This window comes from Rhinolophus sinicus, chromosome 13, assembly GCF_057876585.1.
Source record: "Rhinolophus sinicus isolate RSI-liver-muscle chromosome 13, RSI-T2T, whole genome shotgun sequence".
In the NCBI taxonomy this organism is placed as follows: Eukaryota; Metazoa; Chordata; class Mammalia; order Chiroptera; family Rhinolophidae; genus Rhinolophus; species Rhinolophus sinicus.
Window position 1 is genome coordinate 1,118,196 of NC_142513.1, and position 15,798 is coordinate 1,133,993.

At 60.5% G+C, this 15,798-nt stretch overlaps 1 protein-coding gene across 1 annotated transcript; it reads left to right on the top strand.

Moving 5' to 3' along the window:
• The first annotated feature begins 3,034 nt into the window (after positions 1–3,034).
• GATA5 (GATA binding protein 5) lies at positions 3,035–15,531 on the top strand. The gene is made up of 7 exons (XM_074317767.2): positions 3,035–3,146; positions 3,492–4,056; positions 5,311–5,486; positions 11,740–11,865; positions 12,301–12,391; positions 12,736–12,863; positions 13,179–15,531. Exons 2-7 carry the CDS (start codon positions 3,513–3,515, stop codon positions 13,332–13,334), a joined length of 1,221 nt encoding a protein of 406 aa, XP_074173868.1. The 5' UTR covers positions 3,035–3,146; positions 3,492–3,512; the 3' UTR covers positions 13,335–15,531.
• Positions 15,532–15,798: the final 267 nt, after the last annotated feature.

Here is a 15,798-nt window from a genome sequence, read left to right on the forward strand (position 1 = left end):
AAGCTTTCCTCAGGGCTGTGTCTGCTGGGGAGGCACAACAGGACACACACAGCCATCTGACCACAACACATGATGAGGCACAAGGAGAGGACACAGCAACTTATCAGGGCAGGTCACAGACAGAAGGGATCTTACAAGCTGGGCCTTGAGGGATGTGTAGGAGTTCAGCTAGTAGGGAAGATGGCAAAGGAAGGGCCCTCCAAGTTAAGAGCAGCATGGACAAAGGCCTAGGGGAAAGGCAGGCTTGCAAGCTGGACGGACTAGCAGGGAGAGCGAGATCCTGGAGGACTGGAGCACCTGGCTCTCTCCTGAGGGGCCCTGGGAGTCTGGCAGGGCAACTGCACAGAAGGATGACAGAGTCCTTCAGCATCAGAAGGTGACTTGTGAGAGGGAGGGGGAGGCTGGGCAAGGCAGGTGTGGGGTGGGGAGGCATCTGCTGAGATGCCTGTCTTTTTAGTTCAAGTAGAAGAGATCTGTGACGGGGTCCAGATGCTGTCACAGACACCAGTACCCCTCCCACCCTGTCACTGTGCCCAGGGGCTGGCAAAGGTCTACGGGGTTTCAGGCCTAAGGGGGGGCACATGCCAGCAGCTGCCTCTGCTTCTTGGGCCGCAGGGCAGTGATCTCACACCCACCTGGAGGGGCTACTGCCCCTGAGATGTCACCGAGGAGCAGCACAGCCCTGGACACCTAGCAGACAGCCCTCCCAGTGGAGTGGGGCCCAGCCTGGGAGAAGCCTTCAAAGCAAGGAGTAAATCTCCTTCCCTGAGACAGGGATTTAAGGCAGCTTCTGCCACCCCACCCCCACCTCCACACACTCTCACCGGGAAAGTCTCAGGCTTTTAATTATAAAAATTATACATGTCCAATTTAGAGATTTGTTAACAGAAAAAGTGACCAGACATTGTGTCCTTATGTGTATTTTTGCACCCTTTGTCTGTTTTAATTACCTTGTTTAATTACTAGCTATGTGACCTTGGGCAGGTTAGCTAACCTCTCTGTGCTTTGCTTCCCCATTTGTAGTGGGAATAATAAAAATTTCATCTACCTCCTAAGATTGACGTGAGAATTAAATGGGAACACCAATGAGACAAAGCCCAGCCCCCACCCCCCCATGCTGGTATTTGCTATTCAAGGACCTGGCTGGATTGTATTCTAAGTGAAAAATACATACAAGTCTCTCCCCCATCCCACCCCCAGGATCCCAGGTTTGCTGCTGGTCTTTCCTTTCTCTCTGGACCTTTTCTTTTTTGGGGGGGAGGGGGCTGGAGTCTCCCCTTTTTGATGTCTCCTCATCCACCTGCTGGGGGGGCATCTTCCTGTTGCATTTAAACCTTCTGGGTCACCAGTGTCTAAGGGCCACAGGGCACAGGGAGAGTCAACCACTTCACTATCCTGTGGGTCCCAGAGACCACTCTTGTGCCACGTAGGGCCCCTGGCACAGCGACTTTCCAGGACCTTGAGCGGCACTGGGACACCTCTCTGCCCTCGTGGGGCCCACTGTGAAAAAGAGAACGATGGGGTTCCACTGGCGAAATCTGGAGGGGGTGGGGCGAGGAGGAGGGGCGCAGGTTCAGAGCCCAAAGGAAGCGATTAGGGAGAGCAGGAACCCTGGAGTCAGACCGGCAACACGGACCCAGGTCCTGAGGGAGGGAGAGGATGGACTGACTGGTGGGGGGGGAGTGTGGGAGAGAGACTGGGAGCAGAGGGTAAGGGGGCAACTGAAAGCCCCCTGTTCCCCCCCCCCAGTGGCACACGCCAAGGCTTGTGAAGAACCCAGAGCTGGCCGTGGAACCGTCTGAGCTGTCCCCGGCCTGAGGTGTGTGTGGGGACCCTGCCTTCTGCCTTTCTGGACACTCCACCCTGGTCCACGCGGTGCCTGGATGTGCACCCGAGTCCCTGTCTGCTGTCCTCAGGGGAGCGCATGGAGAAGAATGGCCCAGGCCAGCATACGCCCTCCACGGGCAGACAGTTCCTGGGAGTCTAGCCCACCCAGGGGGTGCCCCTGGCCCCAGACTGCATTCTGTGCCCCCAGGACCATGAATGGAGGGCCTGCTCTGCAAACTAAAAACATTCAAGATCCCAAGCCTGGGACAAGGGTGGCCTGGTGAGCCCTGCTTCCGCCCAGCCAGTGTATGGGACCTGCTGGGCATTGTCCCCAAGGAGAACCTGGGGGGAGGGGAGGGAGGCTTGGCTCATCCATCAGCGAGGGTGAGAGGGAGGCCGCTCTGCCACAGCACTGCCACCGGTGCACCCACCCAGGAGGACTGGGGGCACCTCCATCCCACATTTCTGGTACCTGGAGGAGACACTTCCTGTGTCCCCAGAGGGCAGGCGAATGCAAAGCCCACCTAGGGGTGGGGGCGAGAAGCTGGGCTGGGACCTCACGGAAGGCGTTGGGGGTGCATCCAGACGGGTCTGCCAACCTGGGCGCGCCCCCCAGCTGGGAACGCACTCAGAAGTTGCCCTTCTTGGTCAGAAATTGAGGAAACTGTGGGCCTCCCGCGGGACTTCGCGCGTGCAGCAGCCTTGATACACCGGGGCTGAGTCCAGGGACACCCAGCCAGGGTCCCTCCTGGAAGCCGGATCCCCGGGGTCCAGGGCGCAATGAGGGGGCCCCAGCACTGTGTGTCCGTGAGCGCGGTCGGCGGGGAATCACGGACTCATCCACAAACGCAGAACCAGACACCAGGCCAGCCTCGGAGGAACCTGTGGCTAGCGAGGAAGGAGGGCTGGGGATCCGCAAATCCCACGAAAAAATTTAGAGAAGTCTCCGCGCCCCGACTCCTCCGGGGCCCCACCGAGCGCCGGCCGGCTCCTGTCGCCTGCGCTGGCCGAGACTCAGCGCTGGGTGCCCGGTGCCATGCGCCCTCGTCGCCTTTCCCGCGGAGCCCCGCCGGCCCGGCCTGTTTGGGTCACGTGGCGCCGCGGCCGCAGCCCCTACGCTGACCCCGCGGGGAAGGAGGGGAGGGCGCCGGCAGGGAAGGGGAGGCGCGGTGGGGCGGGCCGGGGCGGGGCTGCGCGGAGGGGCGGCCGGAGCGCCTGGGATTCCCTGCGGAACCGCGCGGCCCCGAGCTCCCAGTCTCCAGCCCGCCTGTCGCCGGCCCGCCGCGGCCGCCGCGCCCTCCGGTCCTCCCGACGAGCCGGTGAGTGCCGTAGCCCTGCTGGTCGCCGGGCACCCCTCCCTGGCTTGGTGCCTTCTCCCAACGCGGCGGGGCCCCAGCGCCCAGGCCCTGCGCTTCTCAGTCCCTGCCAAGCCCATCCTGGGAACCTCCGAAGCCGGGACAGTAGAGGACGTGAGCTCAGCACCCCGGCTTTGCCGGGGCTGCCCCTTACTATTTTGTCCCCTCGGTCCCGGGACCCGCCCCAGGAATGGCCCGGCTGCGGAGTGGGGAGCGCGGCCCGACGGGTAGCACCTGCTGGGCACGAGCGCGGGCAGTGGCGGGGCGCACAGCGGCCGTGACCTCGACGCCTGTCCCTCTTCCCCGCAGGTCAAGGCCGCGCCGGAGAAGATGTACCAGAGCCTGGCGTTGGCGTCGAGCCCGGGCCAGGCCACCTACGCCGACGCGGGTGCCTTTCTGCACCCGCCGGGCGCCGGCTCCCCGGTGTTTGTGCCGCCGGCGCGCGTGCCCTCCGTGCTGTCCTACCTGCCGGCGTGTGAGCCCGGCCCGCAGCCGCCGGCACTCGCCGGGCACCCCGGCTGGGCGCAGGCGGCGTCGGCGGACTCATCAGCCTTCGGCTCCGGCAGCCCACACCCTCCGACCGCTCAGCCGCCCGGGGCCGCCGCCTTCCCCTTCGCGCACAACCCCCCAGGCCCGGGCGGTGGTGGTGGTGCGGGGCTCCGGGACGGCGGCGCCTACCAGGGCGCGCTGCTGGCTCGCGAGCAGTATCCAGCCCCGCTGGGGCGGCCGGTGGGCGCCTCGTACCCCACCGCGTACCCGGCCTACGTGAGCACCGAGGTGGCCCAGTCCTGGGCCTCCGGAGCCTTCGAGGGTAGCGTCCTGCACAGTCTCCAGGGCCGCCCGGCTGGCCTCTCAGGACGCAGAGCCACCTTGGGTGAGTGCAGGGCTGGGGGCAGCTCCATTGACTTGGGTCCGGAGCGGGTTCAAACCCGCACCCTACGAAACGCACAGCTTCCCGGTTGGCCGATGGCAGAGCTGCGCGGGGCAGGCCAGAGCCCCCGGGGTCATCGCGGCTCTGCCACAACCTCACCGACCGGACATGGAAAACCTGCTCCTGGATTCCTTTTACACATTAGGAGCAGAGTATCTATTTCTACCTTTCCTTCCTCATTCCAACATTCTGGACGGTGCCAGTTTAGAGCCTGTTAAACATGTTAAACGTTTTAAAGAAAAGTTTTGGAAGTAATTTTATAAAGTTCAAAATACCGGTTTATTTAAGTATGCTGCCACATGCGTCTCCGCTCTAGAATGTTCACATATTCTAATTCAAGACCTGATTCCATAGCTCCCCGGTATAAATTTGGATTATGGGATTCCAGGCCTGTAAAGCAGAGAATGATTCCACCCGGTTTCTGGGGTGTCAGTGCAACTGACCTTTTATCTCCCTGGGGCTGAAAACCGAGGGCCCCCGCCTCTGTTTACTGCCCCCCTGGTTTGCCCTCCAGTCATCTCTCCCGTCAGGCCTTCCCCTCCCCCTGCAGCCGCCTTTTGGCCCTGCCGGCTCCTGGACGCAGGAAGCGGGTTCCCTTGGCCCTGGCGCCCAGGGAAGCCCTGTGCCTGGCGCCCACCCCAGCTGGGCGATGACTGATCCCCGCCCTGCCCCCACCCAGTCTTGCCGCCCGAGTGTCGCCAGCGCCTGGCCCGGCCTAGAGGGGCCGGGGTCCTGTGTGTGCGCCCAAGTATCCGGTGGAGTCCCAGCTGCGTGTGCTGCCTCCCGAGGCAGGACAGGGGTTATAATCCCAACAAAGCTGACAGGACAGTAAGGCCCCTGGTCCTTGTAGGATCTGGAGATCCCCCATTTCCCATCATCCTGCTTCGCAAAGGACAAGGCCCTTGGGCCCCCTCCCTCTGCCAGTGCAGCCGCTGGTGCTGGACCCTGGTCCCCTGGGGGGGGCACTGCCTGTTGTCCTACTTGGGCTTTCATTTATTAACCCTCCCCCACCTTATAAAAACAACCCTAAGCAGTGTTTTAAATCTGCGCAAACTTTGCTGTATGTAAATTAAAAATTAAATTAGATCAATATATTTTAAAATAAAATAAATTTAAAGCACACAAAAAAATTGCTGCAGACGCCCTCAGGCTCCAGGAAGAGCTGAGCCTTGTCCCACGAGCTGCCTGTCCCCACAGTGTCGGACTTCTTGGAGGAGTTTCCCGGTGAGGGTCGGGAGTGTGTCAACTGCGGGGCCCTGTCCACACCACTGTGGCGCCGAGATGGCACCGGCCACTACCTGTGCAACGCCTGCGGTCTCTATCACAAGATGAACGGGGTCAACCGGCCACTCGTGCGGCCGCAGAAGCGCCTGGTGAGTGCAGGGCCTTGGGGTGGCCGGGCTGGCTGCTCCGCAGTCCCTGTCATGCAGCCAGAGTCCCGCGTGCATGTTGGATCAGGGAGGTGCTAGAGCAGGCGCATCCCAACACCAGCCTGGGCCCTGCCGCCTGGCAGTCATGCACCTAGGACCGCTCTGGGGAGCTGAGAGGCCCTGGTTACGGAAGGGACAAAGGACGCACTCCCCACGCTTGAGGCTGCGCTTTAGTGGGGTCTGCAAGAGGAGTGGATTCCCCAGAAGGGCTCTGTCCCCGGACCTGGCCGGGCAAGGATGGCTGCGGACCCTGACAGCCTCGTGGGGGCTCAGCCCAGTGGCGCTGAGGGAGACTGGGGTGACAAGCTTCTTGTCTGGCCGGGTGGTGCGGACGCAAGGGGATCTGGTGGGGGATGGGGCTGGAAGGGAAGGTGGTTGCTGGGTGGGTGCTGTGTTGGGGGACATGGGAGGGGTGTTGGGGCCGCGGCCCCACTGGGGAGCACTGTGCACCGAAACCTTCAGGGGTGGGGAGCAGACCAGGTCTGCAATTGTCCCTGGCAAAACTTGTTTTCACTTTTGGTTCCTTCTGGAGTGTGGCTGGGCAGGAACTGGGGGCTGGGAGCCCGACTTTTGCCCCTGGTGGGGCACAGCCCCAGAAGCGGTGCTAAGGTGTAAAGTTACTTTGTTCTATACCTTCTCAGAGGCAAACTTTGATGTTCACGGGTCTTTGTAAATAGGGATAGGCCCTGCAAGTTGGTGAGGCCGCAGTGGCTCCTGGCTGAGCCCTGGGCAGGGGGACATTTCTGGGGTGTGGAGCCTTCGGTCTAACGCTGCTGCTGCTGCTGCTGCTGCTCTGAGGCCTGTCGGGGCCAGTTGGCCAGTTCTGGCCGGTTCTGGTGCCTCAGGCCCTGGCCATGGCAGCCTGCTGGCTAGGGGAGCACCGGGCTGGCCCTCCCAGGCCCCAGACAGGGCAGGCGGGAGGCAAGGCCGACTGGGTCACTCAGTTCCAAGACAGCTACTCTTTCTCCTGATCTGGTCTAGCGTTTGGGGCTCTGCAGGCCCCCAGCCGCCCTCGCTGTGCCTTGGAGGGAAGGAGGCTTCTCAGAGTCCACATCACCCCTCACTCTCGTCTCTGACCCCCGCCCCAGTGGTCATGCCCCCACGCCGGGTGTGCTGTACTGGTCGGCATCTGGTGTGGCCCTCACTGATGGGGAAACTGAGGCTAAGAGGGGCAGAGTCTCGGGGGACAGCAGCCCAGGTCCCCAGCGGCAGGCAGCCCCCTTCCCTGGCTCCATCTGCCCTCCAAGCAGGGCTCTGAACTGGGTGCCAAGGACACACTGGTCAATAGGACAAGGAGGTGTGAGAGCTTCCTGCCTCTGCCCCACCCCCAGGGCTCAACTCCCGGCAGCAAACTCCTGACTTGGGGGTGGACAGGCAGGACCTCACCTAAGCACTGACGTATCTACCTTCACAGCAACCAGATGACAATCCTGGGGCTCAGAGATGCTAAGCAACTTCCCTGGGCACACAGCCTGCCAGCGCCAACCCCGATACAGGCCAGAACTGTGGGCCTTGGGCCCCACGTACCCCCACGCATGCTGAACCCCTGCCCCGGTGCTGGGTCTTCTGGCCCAGGCCCCTGGGAGATGAATTCAGGGACTGTCCCCACACTGTGTTGTAAGGATCAAATAGACACTTGGGCTTTGACCGGCTCCAGACAGGCTGAGCTCGGGCACTTGGCCTGGTGAAGCCTTTGTTTCCTGGTCTGGGGGACACGATGTAATTAGGAGGCCTGCTGAGGGGACGGATCCTGTGTGCCTGCTCCTCTCCCCAAGGCCACAGGCCCAGGAGGGTGGACAGCCGGGTAACCCCTGTGTCCAGGCCCTCGCAGCCCTGAGTGTGGAACATGCCCCGGAGGGGAGGGGTCTGCTGAGTGGGGCCGGAGCCAGGGGACATTCATAAGCCCCTCTGCTCCCCGACTCCCCCTGAGCAGGATCCTAGGGATTTCCTCTGACTTGCTTTGGGGTGCCTGCCTGGCACTCAGAGAGGGCAACCCCACCGATTGCCCTGTGGCTGGTCCTGACGGGGCAGGTTGGCATGGAAATCCCAAGATTCTCAGAGTCCTGAGACCAGAACCCAACCCACACGGACCCAGACTTGCTCCCACTCCAGTGCCTCACTGTCCCTCATGTGTGGCCAGACCTGATGCCCCAGGAGGGCCCGCCCCCGCCCCCGAGGAGAACTTGTCCTAACCTTCTTTTAAATGATTACAAATGTCCAGTAGCGTGTCACCAAGAATGCAGGAATGTGAAATAACAAGCTCATGTCCCCCCGCCCCGCCGGAGCCCATATCTGTGCTGCCCTTTGTGTCTTGTGCGCCTCCTTAGCCGTGTGCAGGCTGGGGATGCACCTCTGACCTGAGGCTTCCATCAGTGCAGACACGCAGTGTGGACAGTTGTGGGTTCCCTCATCCCCATGTGCCTGCCCCTCTATCTGCCTGCTCATAGGGCCAGGTGCTCTTCGAGCCTCACGAACACAGGTGCCCACAGCCAAGGTCAGCAGTCGGCAGGCCCATTGACCCCGGGCCGGCTCTGGCACCAGCTCCGGGAAGTGGCCAGTTCCGTGGGGATGGGGGGTGGGGGGCCTAGCATCCTTCGAAGAGGGAATGGGACCTTGACTGGGCCTCCGACCGCTCACCGGCCAGGTGTTCCTTCCGGCACAGCTGTACCTCGCACTCCCATCCTGGCAGTTTGCCCTGAGCAGCAAGGGGCACCCGTTTTGTCAGGTGAAGTGTCCATCACATTTCCTCTTCCAAGAGCACTAGGGGACCAACTGGAAGCCGCAGCCATTTTTTGCTGCTCTACCTCTCAATGAGACCTGGAGCGCTTACTTTACTCTCGAGTGTCTCTCTGAGGGGGGTGTGACATCCTCACCCCTCCTCCCCCACTCCCTCTGTGTCTGCTGCAGCCGCCAGCGCCCTGACTACTTCGGGTGTCCCAGAGCTCAGGGCGGCTCTGTGGCGGCCAGCAGGCTTTGAAGTTTTGCTTCTTTTGAAAAAAACAGACCAAAAAAGAAAAACAAAATGCAGCCGGAGAGGCCTGGCAGTTAGGGGCCCTGAGAGTGGCTGGGCCTGGCTGCTTGTCCGGACAGTGAGGAAGGACAGATGGAGTCTCCAGGGACGTGTCCCTGGAGTGTGTTTGGCCGACCGAGGTGGTTCATTCCACCCCAGGAGCACATGGCCCCACTGGCCCCTCAGCGTCTCTGAGCCTCAGTTTCCCCTCTGTGAAATGCAGTCCCGTGAGGGAGAGGACAGGATCAATGAGCAAACGCTTCGGATTTTTTCTGAGGGATTTTTTTTTTTCCATTTTCTTAATTTCCAATTTCTTAATTTTCATTTGTGCTCACGGTAAAAAGATTGCAGTGTGGCTTCCAGGTTTCGCCTTGCCCTCCCAGGGAGAGGGTGACAGAGCTGCATGCTTCTGGGGCTGTTTTCTGTGTGTACGGACTCTGCACGGTCCACCCGATGCGGTCGCTCCCTGCAGCCCGTGCACAGGCCACTGTGGGGTATCTGGGGGTGTGCGTGAGTCTGCGGGTGAACCCACATGTGTATACCCGTGTGTGGCTGTTGGAAACGCCTTTGCTTTGGTAGCTTTATGCCTTCTCGGGAATGTTGGTGTAGGAAGGATTTTAGTAAGAAGTGGCCTGGATGGCGACATTCACATATGATTCCTAGGTTTCAGTGATTATGGTTTTTTCTGAACATGGGATGGCAGGGTGAATGCTCAGGCAAGGAAGGTTTGTAAAAGTGCCTGAGCTGCATGGTGAGAGGGAGGGGCCACAGGCCCTGGTACCCATTGGTTTGAAGGCACAGCAGGAGGTGGGGACTAAGGTGGGACCCAAGAGGGTAGGTTAGAGTCACCAGATAAAATACAGGACTGCACAGTTAAATGTGAATTTCAGATAAACAACAAATAGCACTAGAGCATTTATACGTCCGAAATGTTGCATGAGGCAGCTTATACCCCACGTTTTGCCTACCCCAAGTTCCCATCTACCTGGGCATCCTGGGGTTTTTGCTAAATCTGGCGGCCCTGGAGGAGGTCCCAAGGCCTCCTCCCACTTTAGGAAGGTGGAGGGATTAGAGGCTCAGGGCATCCTGGCCGGGGAGGCAGGCACTGCTCCTGGTACCAAAGAGGCACATAGACGGGAGAGGAGGGAAGGGAAGGGGAGACCCTCACCTCAGTAGAAGCAGCTGCTTTCTAGACAAGGTCAGGCTGTGGCGAGGGGCTTCCTAGGAGAGACAGGCTGGGTGGGGGCCCCGTGCTCCTGCTTAGGAGGGACACCATGGTCTGCCCTGGGGCTGTGGCCACCACCTTCCTTCCAGTTTGGCCGGGGCCTCAGCTGGGTGCCAGCTCTTTCCACTCCAGACTGTGGGCAATTCCCACCCGCAGGTGTCCTCAGGGAGACCCCTGAGAGGCTGGACATCAGGTCTGACAGAGCTGTGGCCTCCAGAGGCCAGATCACCCGCCCAGTGTTCCCTTGGGAGTCTCCAGGGCCACGTTCCTTCCTTGTCTTTTGGCCCTTTTGTTTGGAGCCTGGGGGAGGAGGCATCCTGCATGAAGACTGCAGGCCGAGCCTCAGATTAAAAGGGGCAAATTCTCTGGAGCTTTTGGCGGCTGCCTGCAGCCTGGGGGAGGGGAGGGTGAGGAGGTATTTTAGTGCCTTGAGTTTTCTTGGGAATGGCTGGTGTGGAAGCTTCAGACAAGCCCCCACTCTCCCTCCCAGGCTGTTCACAGGGGGCAGGCCTATGCCCTGACCACTGACCATGGCCTGGGGGGAGGCGAGGGGGTGGTCAGCAAGGTTGGCTACCCTCAGTCATTGCAGAAGGAAGGATCCTAGAGATTGCTGACAGGTGGGGAAACAGGCTGGCCCCGTTTGTTCTCCCCTAACCCAGGACAGGTTCCTTTCCTGGCTTAGTTTGGCCCTCTCTTGATTGCCCTCTGACTTGGCCCTGGGCTAGACAACACAGAGGAGGGGACATATATTCTTGGGACAAGTTTGAGTGTGGGATCCTCGTAGGTTTCTATCCTGGTGCCCAAGGTACTGCTGGAACATTGTAGCAGATGTCACTGGTCTGACCCTGGGTTCGACACCCTGCATCATTGTGGCCCAGGCGAGGGGGCCAGGGGTCTGGGCCATGCAGGGACAAATGGAGGAAAGGGTGGGACAGGTTCAGGGGCGTCCAAGAGCAGGGGCTGGGGATGAGGAGAGAGCAGTACCCTCGAGGACAAAGTCTGGAGGCAGGTAGCTGGGGAAGGGTGGTGCCACAGGCAGGCTATGCTGCTGAGATGCAGGAAGGGCTTTGGATCTGAGGGACTTGGGGGGCCCTGGGCCTGACACAGAGCCTCTGGAGCTACCAGGCTGTGGGTGACAAGACCCCATCCAAACACCAAAATGTGAGCCACACAGAATCTGTACTGAGAGAGAGGCGGCTCAGGGAGCACGGGGAACCCTGAGCTGGAGGGGGGGCCCCCATCAGGCCTGCAACAGCAGCTCCCCAGCAGCCAGCCCTACAGGGATCCCTGGAGTTGGTCCTGTCCACAAGTGCAGGGAGGTTTGGGGTCCCCAGTTAGATATGGACCTGCAGGATTGGGGGTCAGCTCTTCTGGGAGGCATGGGAAGGAGGCAGGCTCCCGGAAGTTTCCGTATGAGCCCATTGCAGCTCTGACATAAGGCACGGTGAGCGGCAAGGGGGTGATGTAGGCCGGTGGGACCTGGTCCCCTCAGCCCACCGTCCCATGGAGAGGTGTTGAGCTGAGCCCCTGTTTGGAGTCCCAGGTCTTAGGAGGCAGGTGCTCAGAGGGACCAGGAGGCCCCTGAAAGTCCAGCCTGGGGCCTGACCACTGGAGGTGCTACTCCACATAGAGTAAGTAGCACGGGGTCTTAGCCACTGAAAAGAGACAACAACAGCAAAATGGCGGTATGTCTATGCTGGGTCTTCATGAGATCTTAGCCCCACCAACAGACCTGTGGTGGGTCTGTCATCACCTCCATTTTACTGATGGGGAAACTGAGGCCCAAAAGTGAAGTGACCTGTGCTGAAGCTCATGGAGTGCAGGGCGGCCTCATGACACCTTCCCTTCAGCCCCTATGGGCTGGGGCCTGGCTGCCAGTCAGTCCTGAGCCCACTCCGTCTGCCCCTGGCGGCACTGGTTGGCCCCAGCACCGGGCTCACACCGGCCTCCTCCATCCACAGTCCTCGTCCCGCCGTGCCGGCCTCTGCTGCACCAACTGCCACACGACTACCACCACACTGTGGCGGCGAAACACCGACGGCGAGCCTGTGTGCAACGCCTGCGGCCTCTACACGAAGCTGCACGGGGTGAGTGGGGGCAGGGCAGATGGGACGGAGCATGCTGCCCCTGCTGGGTCACTTGACCAGCCCTCCCTGCCCTGAGAGACCAAGGGGCTGGGGAGGAATGAGGCAGCGGTGGCGGGAGCTGACTGTGTTACACGTGTGTTACACACTTGGCCCCATGCCCAGACTGTTACTTTTATGCCCATTGTGCAGATGGGCTCACTGAGGCTCACCCACAGCCGGGGGCAGAGGCTCGACACCTAGTCCTGCCTTGGCACCCCTGGAGCCCCCCTGGCCCGGGGGCTCTGGGAGGTTATGGTGGGATGGCTCCTCCCCGCCCCACCTGGAGGAAAGCAGCATCCAGGGCAGCAGCTCAGCCAACGGGGTTGTGAGGACATATCGGCTCCAGGAGTGAGCAGGGAGAGGGACCAGCCACCCACCCCTGCCTGTCTCTGCCAGGTGCCCAGGCCCCTAGCCATGAAGAAGGAAAGCATCCAGACGCGGAAACGAAAGCCTAAGAACGTCACCACCAAGGCCAAGGGCTCCTCAGGTGCGGGCCAGGGCCCACCAGGACACTGGGAGGGAGCCGGGGCCCCAGCCACTGAGATCACCCCCAGCCCCTCTGCTGGGGCGCATATTCTCTCCGTGGAATCACTTTGAGTGTCTCATATTCCACCATTAGAGATTTACATGTTGGGTGCAAGCTTTGTCCTCCTGAAATACAAATACCCCCACTCTGTCCTGGGGTGGCTCTGGTTGGGGGAGGGGCCTGGTGGCCTGAGCTCACCCAACAGTGGGGCAGGGAGGACTGAGGAAGCCACACCCAGCCTCGCTCACTCTGACCAGTGCTGCTACATCTGGCAGCTTCTGTAAACGCCCCACCTTCCCTCCCAGCGTCCACAGTCAGCACCACAGCCTCCCCACCATCCTCTGTCCCCAACCCTGAGAGCTCAGTGGCCACTTTGAAACCTGAACCCAGCCTGGCATCCCCTTCGTGCTCTGGGCCCAGCATCATCTCCCAGGTAAGACAGATGGGGTGGGGTGGGTGCCCAGAGCTGGCTCCCGGTTCCTCAGGGAACCCTGGCTCCCCGGCCAGGGCATAGCCCCTGCTGGCCTCTCCCAGAAGCTCAGGGCTGGGCACACAGTTGGTCATTGGTACCGAGAGCTGACCTGTGGCAGACGCTGGACTGAGAGCCCTGCATGTGTTATCACTTCTACCCTCACAAAGGGTCCCCCACCCCATCCCAGGAGTGAGGAAGCCCCGTCGTGCGGGCTCCCAACCCCACATGGGGCCACGGCGTTCCTGCATTCTCACATGTCCCCTGTCCTCCCTGCAGGCCTCCGGCCAGGTGGACAACCCCTTGGCCCCCAGCCATTTGGAGTTCAAATTCGAGCCTGAGGACTTCTCCTTCCCCTCCACTGCTCTGGGTCCCCAGGCTGGCCTTGGGGGTGCCCTGCGCCAGGAGGCCTGGTGTGCACTGGCCTTGGCCTAGGTCGCCAGTCACCCACCGGACCCACCTTGCTACCTGTGTCACTCCAGCTCAGCAGAGAGACCATCTGCCCCCCTGCCAGAAGAGACAGGAGCCAGCAGGCCCTCCAGGCACTGGGCGTCCCTCAGCAGGTGGCAGGGAGGCTTCTGCAGACAGCAGCCAGACCCCAGAGCAGGAGGAAGGCTGCTGGGAGAAGGGCTCAGCACCCCCCAGACAGCAAGGGACCCCTAAATGCTGCACGAGGCTCGCAACCACACTGACCACTCCAGCCAAGGCTGAGCCGGGGTGCCCACTGCCACCTTGAACTCTGTTGTCAACACTCGCCGTTGTCATGTTTACAGGTTGCAGCAATTGGAAAAAACCCAACCTTTTGTTGTAAAGCCAGGGTCACAAGTGGAGTGGCCAAGGCCAGGCAGAAATGGGAATGAGGGCAGCAGCTGGCTGGGGACGCCCTCAGGCCTCAGGGTCTGTCCTTCATTTCCCGCGTTTGAATGATGGAGCCACGGCACAAAAAACTTTTCTCCTCTGAGTGCAGGACTGCCAGGGATGGGTGTCCAGGTTGTGCACTGCACCAGGACGCCACCCCAGGAGGAAGCCCTTCACACCCGTGGCCACTGGGGACTTGTGTATTTATTTGGACGGTTTTCCCAGAGGGGGCAGTAAAGGGCCTTGTTCTGACCGAATCTGTCTATGAGCATCTCTAGTGGGCAGAGGAAGGACTTGGCCCCATTCTGACCTGCACAAGCTGCTGGCTTGTCTGGGGTCCCAGCAGAATGGTGAATCCCACCCCCTTTCTCTTACACAAGCCCTCCCCTCAAAGGGTGGGATCACAGATGAGTTGGTCATGCCTGCTGGACGCAACTCTGCCCAACGGAGCTGATGGATGGCTCCTAACAGCTTGACGTTGGGGAGGCCTTAGGGACCGGAGGGGACTGGGGCTCGCCCTCCCAGGGCCACAGCATCACCTCCATTCAGGTGCCGTCTGTCACCGAGACCTGATTTTTACAGGGAAGCCAGAAACTGGAATTTTTTTATTTTTATTTTTTAATGTAAAGTCTTCCGACTGAACGTTTCTTTCCCCAAACTCCCAATTTGATTCAAAGATCTTTTCAATAATACGAGCCAGCAAGACAGCTGTGAGCCCGCCATCATCATGCCAGTTTGTTTCCCTGGCGTCAACTTCCAGAGTGTTTCCGTTCATCCTGCAGTTGTCCCTTGAGATTCAACCAGCCCAATCTCCACATGATGTCTTTTTTTTTTTTTTTAAAGACAAATGAGGCCATAAGGAAACATGTGAAATAAAGACCTTGACTTTGGTTTCCTCTCCCATCACCTGTGGGATTTCCCGGCCTCATCTCTGCCTGCCAGGTCGGCAGCAAGTCCAATGTCCGTTCAGACTGCCTCTCCTTTCAGAAACGCGTCCCGGGGACTGGCCCGCTGGACTTCGGTGGCCACTTTGAGTCCCTTGGAGGTCTCCCACCAGCCTAGTTCCCCATCTGTGAATTGGGGGTCCCCAGCTTCCCACACAGAGGGGCAGGAGGACCTTCCCCCAATGGGTCAGTTAAATGCAGAGTCTCAGGGCCTGGGAATCTGCGTCAGCCACACCGGCCAGTACCAGGCCACAGAGGAAAGCCCTCGGGGGCAGGGTCTGTCTAGGGGCTCAAACCAGCACTTTCCACAAGTGGACTGGATGGGAGAGATGGGAACGGGCAGCTGGGCCCAGTGGCCAGACATGAGACCACTGTCCTGGGATGAGCTTGCTGCCGTCTCGTCTCCATGCCCACAGGCCTCAGGCTGCCTTTCCAGGAGACCATTCACAGTGAGGAAACGGAGGCACAGAGAGGTTGAGGGGTGGCCCAGCTGGGGGTGGGGAGCCCCCTTCCCATCTCCTTGTCCAGCATCCCTCACCTGCTCGGGGTGCTCTGTGCTGTGAACCCCATCACCTGCTCTTCCCGCTCTGTGGGGTGGGCACCATTCTCCCCCTTCACGATGAGAGGAACCAACACATGAGGTTACAGGAAGCTCAGAGAGGTGACGAGACACCAGGTCACAGCAGGGCCCACACAGCATCCTCACACTGCAGCTCTGCCACCTGGGAGCCCAGTGGCGTCTGTCGGAACCTCAGTTTCCCCATCTGTAGGGGGAAGAGGGTGCCCCGTGCCTATGCCTGGGTCTGTAATCCATGCCCACATGCACCAGGCTCGGGCCCTGGGAGCCCCCAGTATGTGGAGACAGCGTCCAGGGTTCACCAAACCAAGGAGGTTTCCTTGGTCCCCACAGATGGAGGGGAGTAGGGGCCGGTTGCCCCAGGGGACCCCGTCCGTCTGTCCATGATGAGGGGTCACCAAAGAGAAGGGGAGATTTGGCAGAGCAGGAAGGAAGAAGTGATCTCTTCGATCTGGTTTTGTCGTTTTTAAGGACGTGCCCAGGATGAGGGAGGCTGAGCACCCCATCTCTGGGCATGGGC

Excerpts from the sequence above, each read along its gene's own strand:
- GATA5 (XM_074317767.2), top strand. The coding sequence starts at position 3,513 with ATGTACCAGAGCCTGGCGTTGGCGTCGAGCCCGGGCCAGGCCACCTAC. Across the intron at positions 5,487-11,739 it reads TGCGGCCGCAGAAGCGCCTG|TCCTCGTCCCGCCGTGCCGG; the intron begins GTGAGTGCAGGG and ends CTCCATCCACAG. Across the intron at positions 12,392-12,735 it reads CAAGGCCAAGGGCTCCTCAG|CGTCCACAGTCAGCACCACA; the intron begins GTGCGGGCCAGG and ends CTTCCCTCCCAG.